Here is a 23,065-nt window from a genome sequence, read left to right as displayed (position 1 = left end):
TGATACCTTTAGTGTCAGTAATTGACAAAGCATTGTTTTATGCCCTAAGAATAACAACAGGTTGTATTGAGTTTACCAAACAATTTTGCATAATGTGATGCCACCCAGCTGAGAACTGAGACCAAAATCACACACTTGCAGAGAGTGAAAGAGAAAAACAGTATCAATTAACCGCTGCAGACCTATTTTATAAAATGTAACTAAGTCCAAACTATCACTACCCTTCATTTTTAAAATATCATTAGAAAGTATTTATAAAACAAAATGAATAATCAAATATCACTAAGCAATAGTTTGGCCAGACAACAGCAAGTGATTTGAAAAGAGGAAAAAATTAAATTCAGTCAAACAAGCAGAAGTAGTTACAGAAAGATAGGCAAAATGATTAAATAAAAAATGGATTTTAATCAGTAATTTACATAAAACAAATCCCCTTTCAAACATATTAGGAGTTCTGAGGCTGAATAACAATGGAAGTTTCAGTTGCTCATATTCATTTAAATTGGCAAAGTAGAGGTCTATTTGCATAAGTTGTTTGCTTAATCTGCATAGTCAAGGGCATTAACAAATGACACTATGATATGGGCCACTTATGCAGGAAATCTGCATGCACAGTGGTCAAAAAGGAGACCAGAGTAATTTGGTGTGTAGTGATTACATTTTTAGCACTTTGAAAGTCACCGATGATCTCTTCTACTCATGATAGAAAAAAAACTGTACTCTAAATAAATTTGTATGTTAAAGTACCTCTCCTTCACACTTTGATAGTCAAATTTGCAGGGTATATACTGTATGCAGTAGCAAGAAAAAGTATGGGAACCTTTTGGAATTTTCTGGTTTTCTTCATTAATTTGTTATAAAATGTGATCTGATCTTCATCTAAGTCAAGAGTATTAACAAATATAATGTACCTAAAATAATAACATAAACAATTACATTACAATTGGAATAATGTTTTCATGATGATATGCAGTGACCTTTTTACACCAGATGTAGTGCTGTGTGTTCTATAAAAATAGTTAAATCATAGTTTTATCACAACACATTTTGCCAGTAATTTTGTGTTAGAGTCCCAAAGTGTCTCCATTTGTAGATTGTCTGCCTAACTGTAGACTGGTGAATTTCTAAAGTCTTTCAAATCACTTTGTAAGCCTTTCTAGCTTTATGTAAATCAACAATTCTTGATCGTACATAGATCCTCTGACAGCTCGATTCGGTGGAGCATGGCTCCCATAAGCACATTCTTCTTGTATGGAGCAAAGTTATAAATTTGTCGTGTTTTTTGTAAGTTGAAGTAGCTCTAGTCCACATCTCCAAACTAAGTTTCTTAATTTATGCTACCACCTGTCTCCAGTTAGCTTTTTAAAGGTCATTATACATACATTATATGCTTTTTTCACTCGCACTGTGAGTTTTTTTATGGTTGTAAAAACATAAAATAGTGCAAAATATGCCATTTAAAATTGGCCCACCACAGTGGCAAAACTAGCATGAATGTAAAAAGAGCATTCTACAAGACACCCAAAAAAAGTTGAATTTCGTTCCTGCATGGAAGAGACAAAACTCAAACGTCTTTTTGCAGTCTGACATACCAGCCAATTCTAACCTTTAGGAGTGCATTTTTTCAAAGTGATTATCCAGACAGATTTTTTGTTTTTTCATTTTATTTTTTCATTTGGTTTTAGCAGCCTCGAACTGTTTCAGTTAGAGTATGTTTAAATACCCCTTGAGATGAAGATGAGATTAAACAGCACAAAATTCAATAGTAGTTATGATGTTTATTATTGTTGATAGTGAAATGTTTGTTTCCTAAGTAGTTAACATGTTGCTTGTTAAAAACTTTTATTGTTGAAAATGTTAAATTTTGTTCATTGTTGATTCATTCAACATATGTTATTATTTAAAAATATAAGTACTGCCGTTATTTCATTTATCCGAAAATAAACTAGAATAAGATGTCAAATGTCAGCTACTTCAACTAGTTCTTTATCAGATCTACCTCAGTGACAAATGCAATTCAAACTCATCAGCCTGCATAAGGACTAAAGAGAGGGGGCTAATTTAGATGATATGGAAAAAAAGCAGTTTAATGCCAGGCATTACTTATAATGACAGTGAGGACTAAGTGGACTGTGTCCTCTTATAGAGCCAATAAATCCAAACCACACATCAAAGCATGCCAGCGCTCTAGCCCCATAATCCACTTACTAACGGATGAGGATGATGTTATAATGGCACCAGTGCTCCTTATGACTTACACTCCTGTCATGTAAGTCCTGAATGAAGGAGAGAAGACATGGTCTTCCTCAATCTGACAGAGCAGGCGTGTTATTAGAGCTGAGTTATCAATCTGTCACTTAGTCTCTGGTTGCAAGGCATTAAGCAGGCAGGCGGAAAGATCTAGACTATCTGACAGCAACAAGATAGCAAGAGGAAGTTTCTTGCTTTGAATATGATACAACTTTATCAAAGCCAAAGGGCCACTTGATTGAATTTGATATTAAAATACAATATAATGGAAACTTGACAGTATTCATGCACTGAATCCTCTCCCATATTGGTTATTGCAAGTCTGAATCTGTTTGAATGCTGTTAAAGTAAAAAATGCAATACATTTAATAAAATGAAATTAAAGTACATTAGTTAGCAGTAGGCTCTAAGATTCAGTCTCTATTTTGACATTGAACAAATATGGGTTTTCTCACTGAAAATTTGTATAAGGTGGTGCATTTCATAAAAGCTAATACAGCATGAAGCAATAATAGTGATAGACTGTGTGTGGTGAGAAGAAAATAATGTGAATCTCAAGCAACACTTGTCATGTAAACATTTATTCTGTTAAAGTTAACTGGCTTATGGTTGTAAAGCAATCACTCAGTTGGAAATTCCTAAAATGTTAAGGTTTTGTGCATTTGAAGGAAATTCCTTTGCATCTCCTTGAGGAAATGCCACAAAAATTTACATGTTACATGTTTCGCTACAAATGATCTAAAATACCTCTGGTGATGCTTTGTCTTTCTATCTATGGGCATTATCATTAGTAGTATTTTAATTTGTGGGTATAGAACTAGTAAAATTGAACCTTAAGTGCACTTAGTGTACAGCTGATACTAGGGGTTGTATCAGGAAGGGCATCCTACAAAAAAAGCTGTGCCAAAATTTACATAATTATGCAACTGGCATGAGATATGCCAAAAGTGAGACTAATAACTACAGATACAGCCTCAGAACGCAGTCTTTCCCAATGTTATATTGTCCTGCTGATGTTCCCTGTCTGGAATAAAAGCAGGACAGAGATGAGTTTTTGAACAGCAGAGATTACAGCTAGAACAATTACTTTAGAAGAAAGCATTAGTGAGTATTATGGATGTAGGTAAAACCATGTAGCAATTACATAGTTGCCCACACCACCACAATTGTACCTTTATATAATGGGAGCTGTGGCTTTTCAGATACTAAGAAGTTGATTGTAAGCTCCACCAACTGCGAGCACTATTCAGACGTAACTATACGATTCATGCATGCACCATTCCTTGTTAATAGACCCAAATGCACTGCTATGATTCCTTGAGAGCAGCAGCATATTAGCACCTAAATTCTGCACACAATTATTTTGCTAACATATTACATCCACAGTTACACAGTGGAATTTAAATTGCAAATCTTTCATGACATCCGTCATAAAACACAGTTACACTATCATATTCTGTACATTTATAAGTACACCATTTCTTTAGCATTAATGGAGAGTTCTAGTTGAAAAGGAAATGTAAGACAGTGATACTGGCAGCAACAGATTTTTGTCTTACACCATCCTATATTTGTAGTCTCCACCATTACTAAAGTTTCTTATGCTTGGGCAATTAGGGTCAGGGAAAGATAGTGGACTGTCTTACTAAAGAAAAATAAAAAATCAATACAGACTTGCCGAAACACAACATCACACAGGACTCTGGACTCAAACTTGGGTCTGCAGTTTGTCAGTCATCCTCATTATAGGTTCTCCTTCCATCCTAAATAGAACTTGACAGAATAACTGCAGAGGTTCACTTATACAGGGAAATGACATAATGGTTCCTGTTGTAACACCAGGATGTAGGCTTGCTGCCATGATTTGTCTGACTTCAGAATCTACTTATAACTTTCAACAAGTCACTACAGGTTGGCGTGTACATAAACAGTTACGGATACAGTTTGAGAACAATTGAGGTCGTCTAAAATAAGAGCTTAACAGTAACTTCAGATTTATGTACCTTTAACAAAACTACTACTACTGTATTTTTTTAACCTTAACCAAAGTGTTTTTGTTGCCTAAACCCAACTACACACAGGACTATGGAGTCCTGCCTGATTGAGCTGCAGGTACGACCTTGTGCTACCAGCAAGGACAAGAACATCAGCAAAACACAAAACCTGAGAAGAGAACTAAGTGTTTCCTTAATTTTTTAAGTCTATTTTGTTGTTGCAAGATTTTTCCATTTTACACACCACCTGTTTCAGGCTTTAACAATGCTTTCCTACAAAGAGTTGTATTTTTCAGTTGCATTGTGTCTGTATTCACCTGTGACAGGTAGGATAAAGGCTAAATTCACATGCTTCAACTTTTTTTTTCCACCCAATGATGCATAATTTTGTGAGAGCCCCCCGTTGGTGCAGATCCCCACTGTGTAACGCACCATCCTCTCGTAATAAATGAGAAGGACTGTTTTTTTCATGCAGAGTAAATGCCTGTGTGAATCCAGTCCAATCTAAGCATGAACAAAAGGAACAAAAAATGACATGAGTTTTCCAGTTGTACCGTATTAATAACATGTCTGTTCAGTCTTTCTTCCATGTTGAAGTAGACTTCCTCCTAAATATAACCTTTTCGTAAGTGTTGCATATATATCTATGTATGCTATATATATATATACTCAATATTTAGCTGGTTTCAAAATGTCTACATGTTCATATTCATCTCAGTTTGCACAAACATTGGCAAGTTCAAGTGACTAACATTTCCAATGTTTTATCTGCACAAATCCAAAACTCATTTTTACACTCATTCAGGTGTGACTAATTCATTTGGTGGCAGTGAATGAGAGATACGAATTCACCGTGCTTCTACAAATACTCTGAAAATTAGAACTGTGAATGCAAGGAAAATAATGGGGGGGCTGCATAAAACCGTATGATATTCAATTACTATTACTTGGGCAATTGTGATGATTATTGAGTCCTTGGGTTCAGATAAGACAGAATGTCTTGTACTGAGGAACAGAATGGAAATGCTGGAGATAATCACACTTTAAATACACTTTGAGCCAAGTTTTTTACCGAATTTCTGGATACTTCTATTGGGTCTTTTGTACCACCTTATCGTAATTTTAAATAGTCAAATCCTTTATATTACCAATAGTTTGCACTTAAACTGGTTAAAGATACTTTGTAAAATGTAACTGCAGTATGAAATAGCAATTTCATACTGCAGTCATACTGCAATATGAGTAATAAGCAATCTCTAAATTTACCTTATATATTTATACTTAAAAGTACATGATTTTATTTATTATGTTATGATTTACCAGAGACACATATTTAAACTGAGTAAAGGCTGCAAACATGTACTGCTGTTCTGACATGGTGTGAGAAACAATGTAACTCAACAATTAGCACCACTGTAAAAAATCTAACATTGGTACTGACAAAGCCAGAGCTGCTTCTGAAGTTCTTCTTTTTCCTTTTCTTTTCAGTCAGGGTCGACTGTATAGGAAATTAAATTGAGGCTAAATGTCCATGGTTCATTTTTCTTCCATATTAATCTTGTGTGCTGTCCTCTACATAAATAAACCAGCTGAGCAGCATTTAACAGTGCAGATCCTGTGCGAGTATGATTTATTAAAAACATGCTGTCTGCTTTATAAGACACTGGCCCTTGCTAAAATCCCAAGACAGCGGAAATTATTTGATGCTGACGCCATATCAAGTTTGACTGGCTGTTTTGTCTGCTCACTGAGATGCAGCTTCAGGCACAAAACAGTCACAAGAGTGGAAAGAAAGAGAAAAATGACACTGTACATCACAAACGTCATGAGTTGGTAGTTTGGTTCTGTGACTCTTTTGTTATCTGACAGTGCTCTGAACCTTAAGACTACATTTATTTATACAGTAGACTGTTAGAGTTAGAGGTCATTTTAGAAATGTCCTTGTTTTTCAAAGAAAAGTTGAGCAGACATTGTTAATGTTGTAAATGACATTATTATAGCTGTTTTTTAATGGCATATCTACAGTACATACATTATGTGAACAGAGGCTCATAATTAGCAAACGTTAGTCCTTTGTTCAAGTGGCATGTTATGATTGATCATACAAAATGCCCAATATATTTAAAAGCCTAATTGATCATGAGACATTAGAGTCAAGTCTCTTTGTGCTGCTTATACTGTATGTTATATTTAAATAAATATTGACAAAAATGCTACTACATAAAAACATAACACTAAATTAGTGTTCAGGCAGCAGTGTAAGCTTGTTTTTTTTTTTTTGTTTGTGGATACAAAAACGCGTAGAAATACGTTATTCTATATATTGAAAAAATATAAAAAAAGCAACCAATAATGTAGTTTTAGTGTGAAAGAAAAATTATGTTGAGCTGATTTAACCTGGTATCGCTTTAATGTAAAAATAACTTTTTCTTTTTCAACTGAACTGTTTTCATTTTTTTTCCATAGTGCTCTGTTGTCTGCATCAGAGATTCAGCAGCACTACAAACAGACCAGGCGTTTACAGGGAAGCCGTGGATTGGTTTGTCTTGCTCAGCCGGCTTTTCAAAAACAAGCTATGGTGGGATGCTCAGAGAGCAGCTCTGGAGGATGGGATTCAGCCGAGGCTTCTGCGTTACAAGTGGTCAGGGCTGCATTGATTTAAGGTTTATATGATCAATGCTATCAACAAGGCCTTTAGGAGGGTCACCACATGAATGTCAATATCCCACAAACTGAGCTATGTCCCAATGACCATCCTCTCCTTTAAACATACTGATGCTTTGTGTCTGGGCTTGTGCATTAATCCCTGTGTCTCTTAATAATAATTCACCCATTAAATGTTGACAATTTTCCAATAATGTGACATCATTAATTGTAAATTGAACTATGACAGAACACAGAATGCTACCTATGACTGCGATCTCACCCCTAAGCTTGATTTGTTGTTCTGCTCTGCTCAAAGCCTTCGCTGCATCTACTTGTGTTGTGCTGTACGTTTATCACTCAGCAATTGCACCACTAGCTTCTTTGCTACAGTACTGAGTTAGTACAAACTCTAGCAACTGAAACTGAGTGGTTAGAGTTGGAGCTAGCAGATGTTGAGCAGCAGTTACTTTTATTGAGATTACTGCAACACACAAAAAAAAGTCAAAGGACATGGTTAGTATGAATGGTGCAATGCCACCAAAAGGACCAATCAACAAGACATCAAATGAAATCGAAAAAATCTTTGAAATTACAGATATTACTTTAAGAGTTCATGGGTCATATTATATAGAGACTTTTATTTTTGTGGGTCTTTGGTGGGTAAAGTGGAGGCTTTTAGATTATGTTGTACAGTGATATTTCACTTTACAACAGCAATAGACCAAAATATTTTAGTAAGAAGCAGAGATTTACAGAAAAAGAATTGAATCCCACTCACTCTTGCTAACTTCAATTAAATTATTTACACAGTGTTGCTTTCAGTAGCCTTTCAGAAGTAGCCTAATTGGTTGTGTAGCAGTCTATTAACAATGGCTGAGAATGAACAATCCCAGCTTGCTAAAATACACGTATTTTTCTTTAATTAAGAGCTGCTGACCACATTAGACATGCCAATAAACACATTTCCTCTTCACATGCTGTATTTTGTGAATATTAAGACACCAATGTGATAAAACTTTGTTGTTGAGCCTCAAAGCCATCACTTTTTCCACAAAGGTAACACTTTTATGCAAAAGACTGAATAAATAGACATTCTATGAAAATCACTCCTGCTCTCTGTCTTTCTGCAGATTCTGCATGCTGCTCTCTCTCCCTTTTTCCATTTCTTCCCTTCTTTCTCCTTCCATTTTCTATCAACCAAATGGCAAACAGAGATGTTCTAATCTAATAACAAGTATGAATTGGTGTACATCAATTTGATATTACTCTGATCTGAACCTTGATGTGTAAAAATAATACTTTTTATCCATAAATGGAAAAACTGACATTTTAGTTTAAAATCTCATGATGTAGTGTTATCATTTCTGCTAATATATCAGCATGGGACTTATGGTTTGGTAATTAGTCCAATTAGTCCTGTACTACATCTAGTTAAAACTGTAGCTTAAATGTCTATTGTTGTATGTCTATCCAACACAAACACAATACAGAGTCAGACCCAATACATACAGTGTCCACACAGAGCAGTGCAGAGCTCTCGCTATACATTTACACTACACAAATCTGTGAGTTATCATTTAATAAAATAAATTACATTTATTTTTCAAGTTCATCCACTTACACAGAGATTTGCAGGGCTCAGCGGAAGCATGCTGTAACATAACATAATTTTGTCACATTCAAGGTGTTTCTTTTTCCCACTATGACCCATGACTTTGATTTCTTAATCTATCTGTAATCAAAGGTATAGTCATATTTGCGATGGACGAGGAACAACCACCTGCTCTGTGGTGCTGGACGATGATAGCTGTGCTAAATGAGAAACACCTTTTGCAGCAATTACAACCTGGCAGACCTTAGGCATTCTAGCTGTCAATTTTGATGGCTTTCCTTCCTCAAGGTCCCTTTCACGCTGGTGTAAATCCCCTATTTTACCACCTCCAAAGGACTCCCAGAACATCACGCTGCCTCCACCCTCATAGACTAGTTATTACGCACTTTTCTAGCATCTTTTCATTTGTTCTGCATCTGACAAATGTTCTCCTGTTTGATCTGAAGACCTCAAACCTCTGTAATCAAACCTTTTTTCCAGTCTTCAAGTGTCCAATGTCAGTGCTCTTTTGCCTGTCTCCGTCTTTTGTTTTATTGGCCAGTCTGAGATACAGCTTTTTCTTGACAATTCTGCCATGAAGTCTCCCCTTCACTGTTGATGCTGACACTGGTGTTTGACGTGTACTATTTAGTACAGTTGACACAGGACCTGTGGGGCGTCTTTGTCTTAAACTACACACTCTCAGATATTCGTCTTCTTGCACAGTTGTACATCGGGTCCTCCCACTCCTTTTTCTGTCCCTGTTAGACCCAGTTTGTGCTGCTCTCTGAAGGAAGTACTTAACAGAATGATAAGACACTTTATGTTTCCTCACAGTTTCTAGCATTGAGTAGCCGTCCTTTCTAGGGACAACAATAGTCTGACGGGTCTCTAATGAAAGTTCTTTCTTCCTGGCTATTGGTACCTATTGGAACCTGAAAACAAACAGCTGCTGATGTTCAGATACTAAACTGACCTAAAGAATGCCATGCTCCCTTGTTTGCTCTATCAGTACTGTTCTCAGCTGTGTGCACAATTGCAAAAGGGTTTTTTCATAATCAATGAGCCTGATAAAAGGATTCACTTGAATTAGCAGCCATACCAGGAGACTGACAATTGCTAATAACAGGTCTCTATGCAAAATGTAGATCAGTCTTTAAAAATCATCTGATTCATTTTGATTGTTTGTCCATCTTCCTCTGCTTATCTGGGGCCGGGTTGCGGGAGCAGCAGACTAAGCAGGGATGGCCAGACTTCCCTCTTCCCAGACACCTTCTCCAGCTCTTCCGGGGGAATGCCGATGCATTCCTAGGTCAGTCGAGAGACATATTCCATCCAACGTGTCCTGGGTCCTCCCCAGGGAGGCGTCCCAGGTACATCCGAAACAGATGCCCAAGCCACCTCAGCTGACTCCTCTCGATGTGGAGGAGCAGCGACTCAAATCCAAGCTCCTTCCGTCGCAAAGTAAATTGGGTGGCAGACGTAGGAGTGTGCCTTGGCAACCTAATCCCTGGACAATGAATCTGGCTTAATTGTTTATGAAATGGATAAAATGGTTTGTGAATTGATCACTTGCAACATTTGCAAACTTTTGAGCAATTGTGTATGTCTAATACTTTTGTAAATGTTATATGACTTTCAAAATGCTGCATGAAGCATTTACTTCTTCATTTATACCAGAGACCCAGGTTATAATATTTTGTCAGTGTTTTTGGTTTGAAGACATTTTCATTAGAAATCATTTTTCTCTATTCTGGGGATGCAAAAACATGCACTATTATCTGTATTTATAATTGAGTATTAATTATGCATGTAATTCCATAATGTCCCAAAATGAATATGATGCTAATATCCATCCATCCATTATCTAAACCATTTATCCTGTGAAGGGTGGCAGGAGGTGCTGGATCCGATCCCAGTCACTGGGCAAAAGGTGGTGGTCAACAGTCTGCCTAAGGGCTGATTCAGAGACATATAGAGACAAAAAAAGCCATTCAAACTCACATTCACTCTAATTAAGCATCACCAATTAACAAAACTGCGTCCCTTTGGATTGTGTGAGGAAACCAGAGTACTGGAAAAATGAACACACACCTTCTAACTGTAAAGCTAGCTACATTACGTTAATGTGAACAAGAACAAATTGGATTTTCTGGACAAAGCAAAATAACTTTAATGCCAATAAACACTGTCTAATGAAGTGATTGTACAGTCAATACGACTCACAAGGTGGTGAATTGTCTGTCAAAGTTGCCATATCAGTCAGCACAGAGCAGACTAAAACAAAGGACCAGTCTGGCAGTCTGTTGTGCAGTTAACAGCAGACACCATATGCCCCTGACATACTCAACTGATCTCTACCTTTTTGGGTTGAACAGGCACAGTGGGGGGCTTTTTTCATACCACTGATCCAAAGCAAACATGTACCCTGCGGACTTCCACACAGCTGAGGTAAACCAAATCTGGCCATACTGACCACGTTCCGCACCATCCAGCAAAATCAGTCAGTAGTTACATGGGGCAGGCCTGCTACCTAGATTTTATGCTTTTCCTTTGCAGCATTGGTTATAAAAAGGGAGGAATCATATGAGAATATTAATAATGTAATTGACTGTTGCTTGTTGTGAAGGCCTGCATACAGAATGTAATGATTGGACTGATCCATTGAGACACTGTAGCAAAGCAGCAGCTTATTAAAATTTGGAAATTTAAAAGGGAGAACTCAGAGTTGCTATGAAACTGGAGCTTACGGCTCTCAACAGATCACCCAATCCTGTCACACTGAACATTTGACTCTGTCTCTAATGTTAATGTATCAGGGCTGTCTCTCTCTCTCTCTTTTTTTTTTTCTTTTCATTTGCCTTCGTTTTGGGATTTACCTTGGAGCAGTATCTGCATGAAGGATTTCAGCTGAAGTTTAAAGTGTCAGTGTTTCACCAGGTCCTGGTACAGACATACACAAGGTTAGTTATCTATTATGGATGAGCAGCAGCTGCTGCCCAGTGGAGGACACCATGGTCACCTTGTTGGATGTGTAGGAACAGGGAGAAGCTTTGAACCCTGCACAAGGAAGCCTCTAACTTCAGAGCAGTGCACTTTAAAAAATGCTGGAGTTTAAAGGATGCAAAACTATTCTCTGAGAAAATATTGTTATCAATTTCAGTTGTGTATTTCAGAAAATTGAAAGTAAAACCTAAATTATCAGGTAAAATTATAGCTGGCCCAGGCAAAAGTCGCTTTTCTGGCCTCACACCCCAGGTTCAGTGCAGTTCATTGAACCTGATTTTCCTTTAGGATCAGGCCCATAATAAGTCTGGCTTGTCTTCAAGCCAAAAAATGCTGGAGTCCCAAATCATCCATTAGGCGTAAACAGTCTCTTGGTGTGCACAGTGGCCAGGCAATGAACTGTGACAGATCAGACGTTCTGCTTTCAGTTTGAGCCGACCTGGCTGGGATGTGCAGACCTGGGATCAGTTCAAGTCCATTTCATGTGTTTGATAAAAACATGGCAGCAGTGCTGTAAAACACAGCCCCCTGAGACAAATGTTAAAATAATGAAAGGATTTCCTTTCAACACTAAAAAGGTTAGTGGGTTTTCAGCATGATGTTCATAGAATGTGGATAATATCTACAGTTGTAACAAGTGTTCAGTAAATTGCTTAGTCCGTTAAATAAAAAATAAAAAAATAAATAAAATAATTATATATAAAAAAAAGTTCTGTCAATTATTTTTATCAGTGTTAGGATTTGTTGTTTTATGTCACCGTAAGCTGAATATATTTGGGTTTTGAATTGTTGGGCAGATAAAATGGAACATCTGAAGACATGATTTTGAAAGATCAATAGGTTTATTTTCGTGCTGATCAAGAAGGGAAATTTTAGCTTCAACCTTAAATATTTTTTGATCTGATCACTGAGGGTATCTCTGATTGGAACTTGGTTTTAAGCTGTTTCTTTTTTTACTAACTGTATCTTATTTTTCAATAATATTCATGCCACACTATTGTTTTGTTGTTGGTTTTGCTTCTGGCACAGTCCAGGTTTCTCTCTTCCCCTGTCTGTTCTGAGATAAAAAAGTGTTACAAGTCATCTGGCCTGAGGTTGCAGGACGTCCATAAGCCTACAAATAATAGTAGAGTAATGGGGCTCAAATTTAGCAGTACAATTTGGGTTCAGGTCAGGCCTTAAATGAAAAGGAAGGAACCAGCCTATGGTCCTAGGTCTACAGTATACACAACTCTACTTTGAATGTGTCCACTTCACAAAAGGCAGACAGCAAGAAGCATTAAACTACATCCTTTCTATTTTGATCTTCTGTACTAGCTTTGTGCACACACAGGTACAGATCTTTTTGATCTTTCACTTCCAATTATCTGGATAAACAGTTAGGTAATGTGTATTCTTTTTTGATGAAGGGGGAATTTATCCTGTGCAATGTCTAATTCAAAATGTTGACTATCATGAGAGCAATGTGGAAGAATTATGCTACATGAAAAAAATCTACATGGAGCTACGCAGAGAAGGGTGTTATGGGTAACCACAGGCTGCAGAGGCTCACAGGAGTTCGAACCTGCATACCTCCTAAATACCAAGTATATGCTGTGTGAGCTGTGCATTGAGTGAACAGTTTATTCCATGTCATTTCTTCAGTAAGTTGTGGTTTGTAAATGCGTCACTGTAGTATGCATACATTCACGTAATGCTAAACGCGGAAGAGTACATGCAATTCCACCTTTAGATAGCAATGTAAACTGGACCTTTCATGACCAAAGACAACCTACAACATTCTCACAGAGTAATTTCTACTGAAACCTATGAAATGTATTTAGGCATAATAACAGTATCTGCCAGCCTCAAATTGATGCATTGATTCAACCGCCGTTTTATGAGACCTACATGTTGCCAATGCTTAGCAATTATATCTGTAAGAACAATGTTGATATTTCTGATAGAAATGATACCAAAGCCTAAAATATCCAAGATTTTTTATTATCCCATACATCTTTTTCCAAAAGTCTCCCAGGATAATGTCTGTGCTGACTACTAGCATCCTGCAGCCTCCTATGACATACAAGAGAAAGACCTGTAAAAACCCTGTAAAGCTGCCTTCACAGGATTCTTTCTGCATCCACAAGGAGCTGAACAAGTGACATGGCTTTGGATTTATGGGTCGGGGCCTCCAGCCGAGTGGCAAGCTGCAGCAGTGCCTGGGCAGCACAGCAGCAGCGCCGCTTCCATCTGTTGTCACGGTCTGCTCATATCTGCATGCTAATCCTTCTCTACCCACACCTTCATGAAAACACCCTGGTGGCAGCGCTACTGCTGCAGCTCTTTCAGGATGAAGAATTAGTGGGGCAGAGAGCACAAAGACACACACCTGAAGTTGATAGGATGTGAAATGCAGATAGAGCGGGGAGTAACAATGGGAGATTAAAGGAAAATCAAACCAGTCAGAAGAAGATCCTCTGCACTGGCTATTTCACTGGCACATAAAAACTCAAGCCTGTGCGCCAAGTAGATCAGCTTGATATTTGCTAATACATGCGAAACATGCAGAGGATAGTCAAGGTCAGTTATTTGTCATTATTTCAGGTTCTCGAGGTCACTGACATTCAGTAGGCGTTGATGTGCACCTCCCTACCTCCATTCCGCACATGTAGCTGCTAGCAGGAGTCTACTCAAGCTGACTAATCATTTGTGTATGCAGCTATAATATGCTTTCAATGTCTGAAAATACAGATCATCCATCAAAGCATGATTGTAATGTCTTTGGGCTGGTAAAGGGCACTGGGAGTAGGTGTGGCATATCTAAGATCTAATAAATATACATTTCCTCAGGCAAGAGGAGGAAGCAGTGAGATCTAAGGATTCATTTCCTACTTTGCCGACATAGCAGATAAGGTTTGATACAGTGCAGGCACTGCAAAAATCTACATTCTGCAACTGAAATGTAAAACTTTATAAATATATGTTCCACACTAGTAAAGATTTTTCACTGCTTATAGTTTTTTCAATGTCTCCACAACATAAAGAGGACAAAGAGGTGAAGATGATCTTTTCTATATTTTACCTACTACCCACAGCTTTAGAGTCCAATCTTACTGGACACTTATCTCTAGCCACAACCAGACTAGAGGGTGTGCTGTAGACTTTGTGTTTCCTTCATATACTACTTTTATTTTTACAAATGCTACAATTTGAGTAATTAAAAAGTTGTTTATTTTCTTTTGAAAGTCTGTCAAAATTAAAAAGAGACTTCAAAATAGTTTCCATTTTTAGCTGCTTTGTGAACATTCATATAACAGAGAGTTTTACCATGACAGAAATGTGCAGAATGCGGAGTTCCTCCTTTGTTGAATCGTTGGCTGGGTCTTCAGTCGGTTCTGGGAGGTTCAGACTGCCATCCTGGTGGTGGATGTGGAAGAGCAGAGTGCCATTCTCCAGCCACTGCTGCCTCCAGCGCACTAGAGGGATGTCCTCTGAGTTCCCAGAGATCTCTGCCAGACACAACAGAAAACAAAGGGGACTAAATGAGAAGCTTTCTCTAGTTGCAGAACACATTTTCTCACAACTTTTGCCAACATAATGAAGAAAATCCACAGACATTTACCAGAAAAGAGAAACATTAAGGTGTGTGTTTGTGTTTAATAAATAAACAGATTGATGTTTAAAAGCCACACCAGCTAATGAATGTGATATGAGAAAGCTTATGCTGTTCATTTTATAATTTTCCTCCAATTGATGGGCTTTTTGGATGACATTCTGTTGTTGACTTATTCATTTTACTGTTAACAGGGACAGGTGACTGAACTATCTCAACAACTAGTGGACGAGTAAGAATAGTGGAACAGACATGTACTGTATGATCCCTGGATGTACCATGCAAACATGAAGACAGTTATTTAACACTACTTTACCTGATGTTAGCATTGCCTTTGTGATCATGTCAGCTGATGTTAGCATTTAGCTTTAATGGCCACTGTTTAGCTTTAATGGCCAGTAGCAGGCTGTAGACTCTTTTTTCACAGTTTGCTGGCTGTTTTTATTGGCACTCTTGACCTAGACATAAAGTATGTGCATGACAGGCAATTTGACAATTTAAATTTCGGCACTCCTTGCTCGCAGTTTAACCAATGTAATTGGTCCGTTATCAGTCATTATCATGCTCATAGCTATGGATTAGTAGGGCACCTGCTAGCTGCCAGTAAATTTATTATCATAATTGTAATTTGGTGACATCTTGCATGTGTACCAAATATAAGAAAAAGATAAGTAGAAGATCAGGGTGGATAGGTGGTGCTTACTGGCAGGTAGAGAAGGAACCTACTGAGCAGATAAAAACAGATAATGACCCACTGAATGCCATTTGAATTAAGTGGCCAATTTATATGACTGCAATTATTCATTATAACTGTACTATCTAATGACTATCTAGAGATGAGATAAAAGAACCTTGTGTATAAATGTGTGAGTGTATAAATGAATAGTTATGATAGGTAATGTTTTTTATCTTTGCATTAGTCAGTGCCAGTCATCTTCCCTATATCTATACCTTGCCTTTACTTCTGCCAGTTTGCATCCATCTTACGAAGAACAAACATAAGAAGACACAATTCAAATCAAAAGATAGAGATGAGTAAATAGTGATTTTATGGAAGTAAGCAGAGCATAGGGAACACCGTACTTTGTGTCATAGCTCAGTTCCTCAGACAATACATTCCACTCAGAGTGGTTTGAAATATTAGTGATGTATGCCAAAACACACACTCAGTGCAGAAATGGAAAACATTATAAATGCATGACAGAGTTTTATGGGTGATTTTGCGTTATGTAAGTGTGAAAAGTAGGAGAGACGCATCAGGCTCATAAGGTCTGAGAAGTAAGAGTGCTGACGGTAAGACATAAAACTGAAACAGAGATCACACTAAGTGTAACCAGGTCTACATACTGAATCCCACAATCAAACTGCGCCCATACGCTGCTCTGTCAATGTATATACATACATGTAAATCTATATGAACTTATGTATATACACACACACACACACACACACACACACACACACAAACACACGCTCCTTGGTTCAATCTATGGTACACACTAAGCCTGTCACACACTCCAATACAAACAATCATATATACAGTATAACCAAACCAATACTATCAGGACAATTATTGCTTTCATATACTGTGTGAAGAGTGGACAACACTAAATTATTTTCCCGTCTTCTGTCTCCAGCCACAGTTCGCTCACTTGGTTTGCAGAACACTGTACAGGCACCATTCCTGTTTACACCTTAGATTTCAACTACAACTAAGGAACCTGCCACCTACTGTACAATGTTTTAATGATGAGAACATTTGCACATTGGATGCATTAATAACAATAACAATGAGGAGTACAGACACCCCTTAAAGTTCAATATCAATAGTAATGAACTTTAGAAAGAGCAGGATGAGCCCCAGTCCCACTCACCACCCTAGGAGAGGTTGTAGAGATTGTGAATTTATACAAAAAAAACAAAAAAACTGGACTGGTCAAACATCATAGATGCCCTACACAGTACAATAAAGAACAGAGCGAAATAGGAAGAAGGAGTCTAAGTGTGGTCTTACAGATGAATCTAGAGCAGTTGTACATAAGAGTAAATTCATGCAGTTTGCAGGGAGAATCTGATCACTTTTTTCTTTAATAGTTATGATTTTATTTGTAAAGAAATTCAAGAAGTCATTGTTGCTGAGAGTTAAGGGGATACTAGGCCCAACAGAGCTATGACTCTTTGTCAGCCTGGCTACAGTGCTGAAAGGAAGCTTGGGGATGTTCTTATTTGCCTCAATTAATGAGGAATAATAGGTGGTTGTAGCTTTATGAAGGGTTTTTTATATATTATTAAGCTGTTTTTCCAGACTAGACACAATAACAAACAGGACTGGTTTTTGACTTCTTAGTTTGGATCATAGAGGCTAAGACTGAGGCTTATAAATTAATTAAAACTATGTTTAGGTCTGGGGTTGATTATTAAGCTTAAGTGAAAGATTGCTGCTACTCCTCCACCCCGACATGTGCTTCTAGCAACATGACATAATATGACTTGGGGGAGTTGACTTATTCAGACTGACATATTCTTCCTGCTGTAGCCAGGTCTATTTGATGGTCACTTATCAAATACTTTACTAACAGGGATTTCGACAGGAGAGATCTAATAATTTACAGTCCACATTTGATTGTTTTCTTTTTATTTTGTTCTTTTAGGGGAGTGTTAAGTTCTTTAATCACTCCTCTTGTGTTGGTTTTTGATAAATATAATTTAGGAGGTGGCTTCATTTCTTTTGACATGTCCAACAGGCTACTGAAGATGTTTTATCAGTCTATGTGTGCTGGGGAGGCTACACCAAGGCTGGTCAAGCTAACAGATTAAAGAAGCTGATCAAAAAGGCAAACTTATTCAGCTACAAATTGATTCTAATGAAGAGCAAGATGGACGACATCAGGTAGTCTTTTGTTCCTACTGCCATAAGACTGTAGAACAACATCTGTACAATAATGCATGCATTATCGTCTGCAAAATTTCTACATATCAAAAAAACCCAACCCCTGTATATATTTCTGATGTGAACTCTCTATTATTATTGTTATTATTAATTGATAATTAATTGTTTTGTTTTGTTTTTCTTTTATATCCTTATTTACCTTGTTTACTTTATTACTCATATAGTGCCTTTCTTCTTTTTTGTTATTTTATTATACCTTATTATATTTTCCTAAATTCTCTCTTTTCTTATACTTTACTTTACTTTATTTCTTTAATATCTTATAATATCGTAACGTATCGTATCTTATACGAATGGCATTTAGAAAACAAGTTCAGTAAGTCATATCAACAACTATTACAGACAGATTTTCTTTCTTATTACATTTTTCAGTTGAAACAGTCAGTTCTTATTCTGTACAAGTCAGTACAAGACAACAGCTGTGGCTGCTCAGTATCCATCCATCCATTATTCTAACCATTTTTCCTGTTAAGGATCACAGGGGTGCTGGAACCAGTCCTAGCTGTCACTGGACAAGGCAGGGTACATCCTGGACATGTCGCCAGCTGATCAAAGGCTTCTGCCCTCAATCACTTTGTTCAATTCCAAGTGTTTGCAGGAAGGGATTAAATTTCATACAACAGTAAATTTAACAGTAATCTTCACTATGGTTAGCATTTTTAATGCATATATTTTTGTAATATATATGCTAACGACTACATTTTTCATCATAAATAGCTTAAAAAAAGAATAGCTTTTACAATGCAACATGGCAAGTCTGCTTGTTTTATTTCTTTAAAAACTTAATAAGTTAAGTGACCTCTCAGCAGTTTATTGATTCAACTCATAATTTCCAGTTAAAAGACCTCAAGCCAGTTGAAAATTAAAGTTCAAGTTGAACTAATTTGATAAGAACAAAAAAAACACATTTAGATTAAAATCCACTAAATTTGTGATTTTCGGTGTTGTGACAAAGTTACGTGAAAATTATACAAAACAATTGCAGTAAAAGATAACTAAAGCAGTTTTAAGTTCTATATTGTGTTTTATATGACTTCCATTAGTGTTAGCTAAATCTGTCAATCCCTTACAAAATTCTAATTAGAAGTGTGCACATCACATCCTATTTGATGCAACCATTTGCAGTGTGGCACAGAGTGCTCCCCCTTATACTGTTTATGGATTACTTTGGACACTGTGCCACAGAAAATACTATTACACTAATTGCTGGCTTGACCCTGAGCAGTAGAGAAAACTATTATCTAAATATATTATGCTAGCTCTACTAGTATACAAGCTATCAAATAATTTAAAGCTCATTTTACTCACAGATGTCACAATAAAATTAACACAGAAGTGAGAGCAAACACAATGCAGAGCAGAAATAGATTGCGGGGGTGCACTGAATGGGCTGCAGTCCATTAGCCAATGTTCCATAATTGATCAGAGTTCAAAATATGTGCTGCCTTATTTGTGCAGCAGCGTGGTTGCAGGGAAAATCATGGACTGTAAGTAATAATGAAGTTTAAGCCTGATCAAAGGAAAAGCAGTTGAGAAGTCAGGGGAAGTCAATGTGTCACTGAATTGTGGCTGTCACATCACCAAACTTAATTATCCCTATAAAGCCCTGTGTAGAGATCTATACACAAACACGGGCAAACTCCATGCTACACTAGACCATTATGCTGATTACTACTGAAGATGTAGCTGGTAGCAAAATTTTCCTGCTGGTAATAGGCTTTTACATAGTATGCAAAACCTCAGGAGCTAAAGTTACTCCCATGCACCAGCACAATGTGTGTCTCAATTGACTGTGAGCTTTAAGTATTGAACAAGCAGAGAGGGGTTAACAAAAATGCTTTTCAGAAAATCAATTTAGGCCAAATGTTTATATTTCACAAATTCTACAGTGACATTGAAAGGATTACAAAATCTTAGAGTACATTTTTAATATTTATGTTCATCTCAAGCCAAATAATCATTCCACTTCACATAGGATTAAAAGATACCACCCAAAGATGACCCATTTAGATGTTCACGTTAATATTAAAACTACTAACAATCTTGGGTTTTAACATTTATAATGATGTGGTTCACCTTTTTTTCCAAGTTCAAATACCTTGCAATGGAATTTGTGACATACATGATTCATTTATATGCAGATGCCGTCAAAATAGATTTTCACTCAGCCTTAGATGATACTGTACTGTGCACTTAGAACTAATAACCACTAAGTAATGCAGGGTAACATACAATACAATTCAGTATGTTAACACAGTCAAATTAACTTAGCATTAGTAGCTAAGCTTTTCTGACCAAGACCAACCTCCCACAGTCACTATTCTAGAGTGGAAAGTATAAGCCTGCTTTTACCATTACTACTTAAGGTCAGTAAGTGCTGACATAGTGCACAGAGGATAAATTAGGAAAATAAAAGGAACTTTAGTTAGGCAGATAGGTTGAGAAATGCTGTGAGATTTTTAAAAAGCTCCCATTATGCTAAATGTCTACAGCTAATGGCAAGAAAAAGTATGTGAACAGTTTGAAATTATCTAATTTTCTGCAGTAATAAAGATCACAATATGTGATCGGATCTTCACATACTGTAAGTTGCAATCGAAGTATAGACGTACAATGTGCTAATACTCTCTCATGTCTTTATTGAAGACACCTCTTAAATATTCAAAGTACTTATACTATACTACTAATAAGTTAATTTCTGATGCCAATAAAAGCAAAGTGAGTCATGAGTTGAAGAGATGAGAGGTTTGGGTTAAAGCCACGTTAACTTATAAAAACATGCCTCAGAAAAAAAGAAAAAGAATAATCCCAAAAGGGCTACTTTCATGTGTTCTTGAAGTTGTAATGGGTAAGTCACATCAGTCCACAGACAAATTTTCTATAAATGGAGACATTTTAGTACAGTGGCTACTCTCTGTAGGAGCGGGCATCCAGCCAAGATGACTCTGAATCTCTGTTGTTTGTGAAAATGCTCAGTCATCCAGGTCATGGTTACCCCAACTGGACTTGTTGCTCAGTAACAAGTCTAGTTGATACTGAACAGCAATTTTGGGCTAACATCTCTGTTCATAAGTCTACCACATGTAAGAACTGAAGACATAGTGTCCAAAGAATAACACAGGCAAAACCAACACCTGGCACTGTGGAAAAGAATGGTCCAAAATTGTCTTCTGAACGTTGTACTGCTCTGATCCACAGCTACAGGAAGTGCTTGTTTGAGGTTATTGCTTGTTGTTGAGGTTACTGCTTACTGTGTTCAATAAAGACATAACTGTGGCTGTTATGTATTATAACCTGAAGCGCATTGTGACTCAGATAAAAATCTGATCACATTTCAGGCCAATTAATGCAGAAAACCAGATCACTGCATACTGTAGCTGTAGACCTTTACTCTTGTTATCAAGACAATCTTTAGCTCACAGTCTTTCTTAAACTAGCTAGCTAAAGTTTCACTTTATATGTGCAAATTCTATGTAAGCACTTTCTGACCTTGTATTAAGTGTAAAAGTAGGCATCATTAATAGTGTGTGCAAATTAGAATACATTGAAGTCACAATGACACTTCACTTCATGTTGTGTGAGTGTACACCACATTCTTTGTCACACAGCCTATTTTACTGATTACTGGGAAAGGGAACACTTGCATGCTGGATAACAGCAATAACCCTTGTATAGATTATAACCTGTTTACAAACCAAAACACTTACTGTGATACAGCACTGTGCATTTTTTGTGCGTGTCTGTGTTGGTAATTGTGAGAGTATAACAAGGTTAGGCCTGACAATAACTGATGCCCTCATGCTGCAGTGAAGAGGGAGTTCCCTCTGCCCATAAATAAGATTTAAGAGTCCCGACTGGTTTTAACCTAAATGCAAATGATGTGTCAGAGTGTGACAGGGCACTTTTTAAAAAGTGTGCTCTTTTTCCCCCAAGGGACTAGTTTGCCGTGAGAGTAGGATTAATGAGGCTGCTGAGCCTTACTGAATGGGACAATATAGAGTACCACCCAGCAGAGAGGTAAAGAAAGAAACAAAGAAAGAAAGAGGTGGTGAGGAAGATGAAGCGACAAAAGCAGAGATGGAGTGGTGGAGAAGGAGAGTAAGAAAAAAAGAAAGTGGCCACCTACAAGTATTAAAATGGATCAAAGCTATCTGATTATGCTGCATTATTCTTGTTGCTCCTCTGAATGCAGATTTGCTGAAGCATTTAGTTTAAAGCATGTTAAATTCTTTTAACATTAAACTAATGTTGCATCTGCCATAAGCCTTTTGAAATCTTTACTCCAAGCACAACTACCACAGAATCCCAGCACAATACATTTTTTTCATATCTTAATTGACAGATTGATCAACAGAGCTCTCAGACAACAACATTTTTTTCTGGCTGCTGCAGATTTGCTCAAGATGTACAATACATAGGTACATTGTGCTTAGCACAAAATCTTGTTCTCTTTCTCCAAGTCACGAATCCTAAAGACCTCTGCTTAAACAAGCACAGCTGGCATAATTAGAAAATCCTTGCCAGGGATTTCAGAATTAAAAAATGAATCCAACACTTACTGTCGCAATATTAATGAAACAAGATAGAAATAAACAAATGAAAGTAAAGTGGTCTTTCTGGTGCAGTTTTAGGAACACGTAGGGCACATTTGTGGAGAATTCAGCAGCATAACTGTAAGATTTTAGCACCCATATGGGAGGTTTTGTTTTGTTCAAGGCAATAACATCACAGTGAAGTGTCAGCAGTGGAATAATATCATTTATCTTATTGGAGGGAGCATCAAATGAAGGGCTGGATGTTAAACTAGGCCTACAACAGATTTATACAGGCCCTCTGGTATCTTCAAGGCTACAATTCAGTGCTAACAATGACACCAGGCAGCGTGTATGCTTATTCTCACTACAATAACATACTGACTAGTCAAAACATTGGGTAATTTACTGCTAGTAGGATTGTTGGATAATCCCCTTATTACCCTCAATTCAGCCCGAGATACACGGCCTGGTAAGATCACTTATTTCTCCACAACCCCA

At 37.2% G+C, this 23,065-nt stretch overlaps 1 protein-coding gene across 6 annotated transcripts in view; it reads right to left on the bottom strand.

The window, feature by feature from the left end:
* The window catches only part of astn1 (astrotactin 1), a 335,466-nt gene that overhangs the window by 258,020 nt on the left and 54,381 nt on the right, over positions 1–23,065 (bottom strand). For all 6 annotated transcript variants that reach the window (XM_026373631.1, XM_026373633.1, XM_026373635.1 and 3 more), the window contains exon 2: positions 14,797–14,978. In XM_026373631.1, coding sequence (XP_026229416.1) covers positions 14,797–14,978 — 182 coding nt within the window. The remainder of the gene's footprint in view (positions 1–14,796; positions 14,979–23,065) is intronic.

This window comes from Anabas testudineus, chromosome 17 (assembly GCF_900324465.2).
Source record: "Anabas testudineus chromosome 17, fAnaTes1.2, whole genome shotgun sequence".
In the NCBI taxonomy this organism is placed as follows: domain Eukaryota; kingdom Metazoa; phylum Chordata; class Actinopteri; order Anabantiformes; family Anabantidae; genus Anabas; species Anabas testudineus.
The sequence above is the reverse complement of the archived record's forward strand: the minus strand, read 5'-3'. Positions and strand labels throughout refer to the sequence as shown.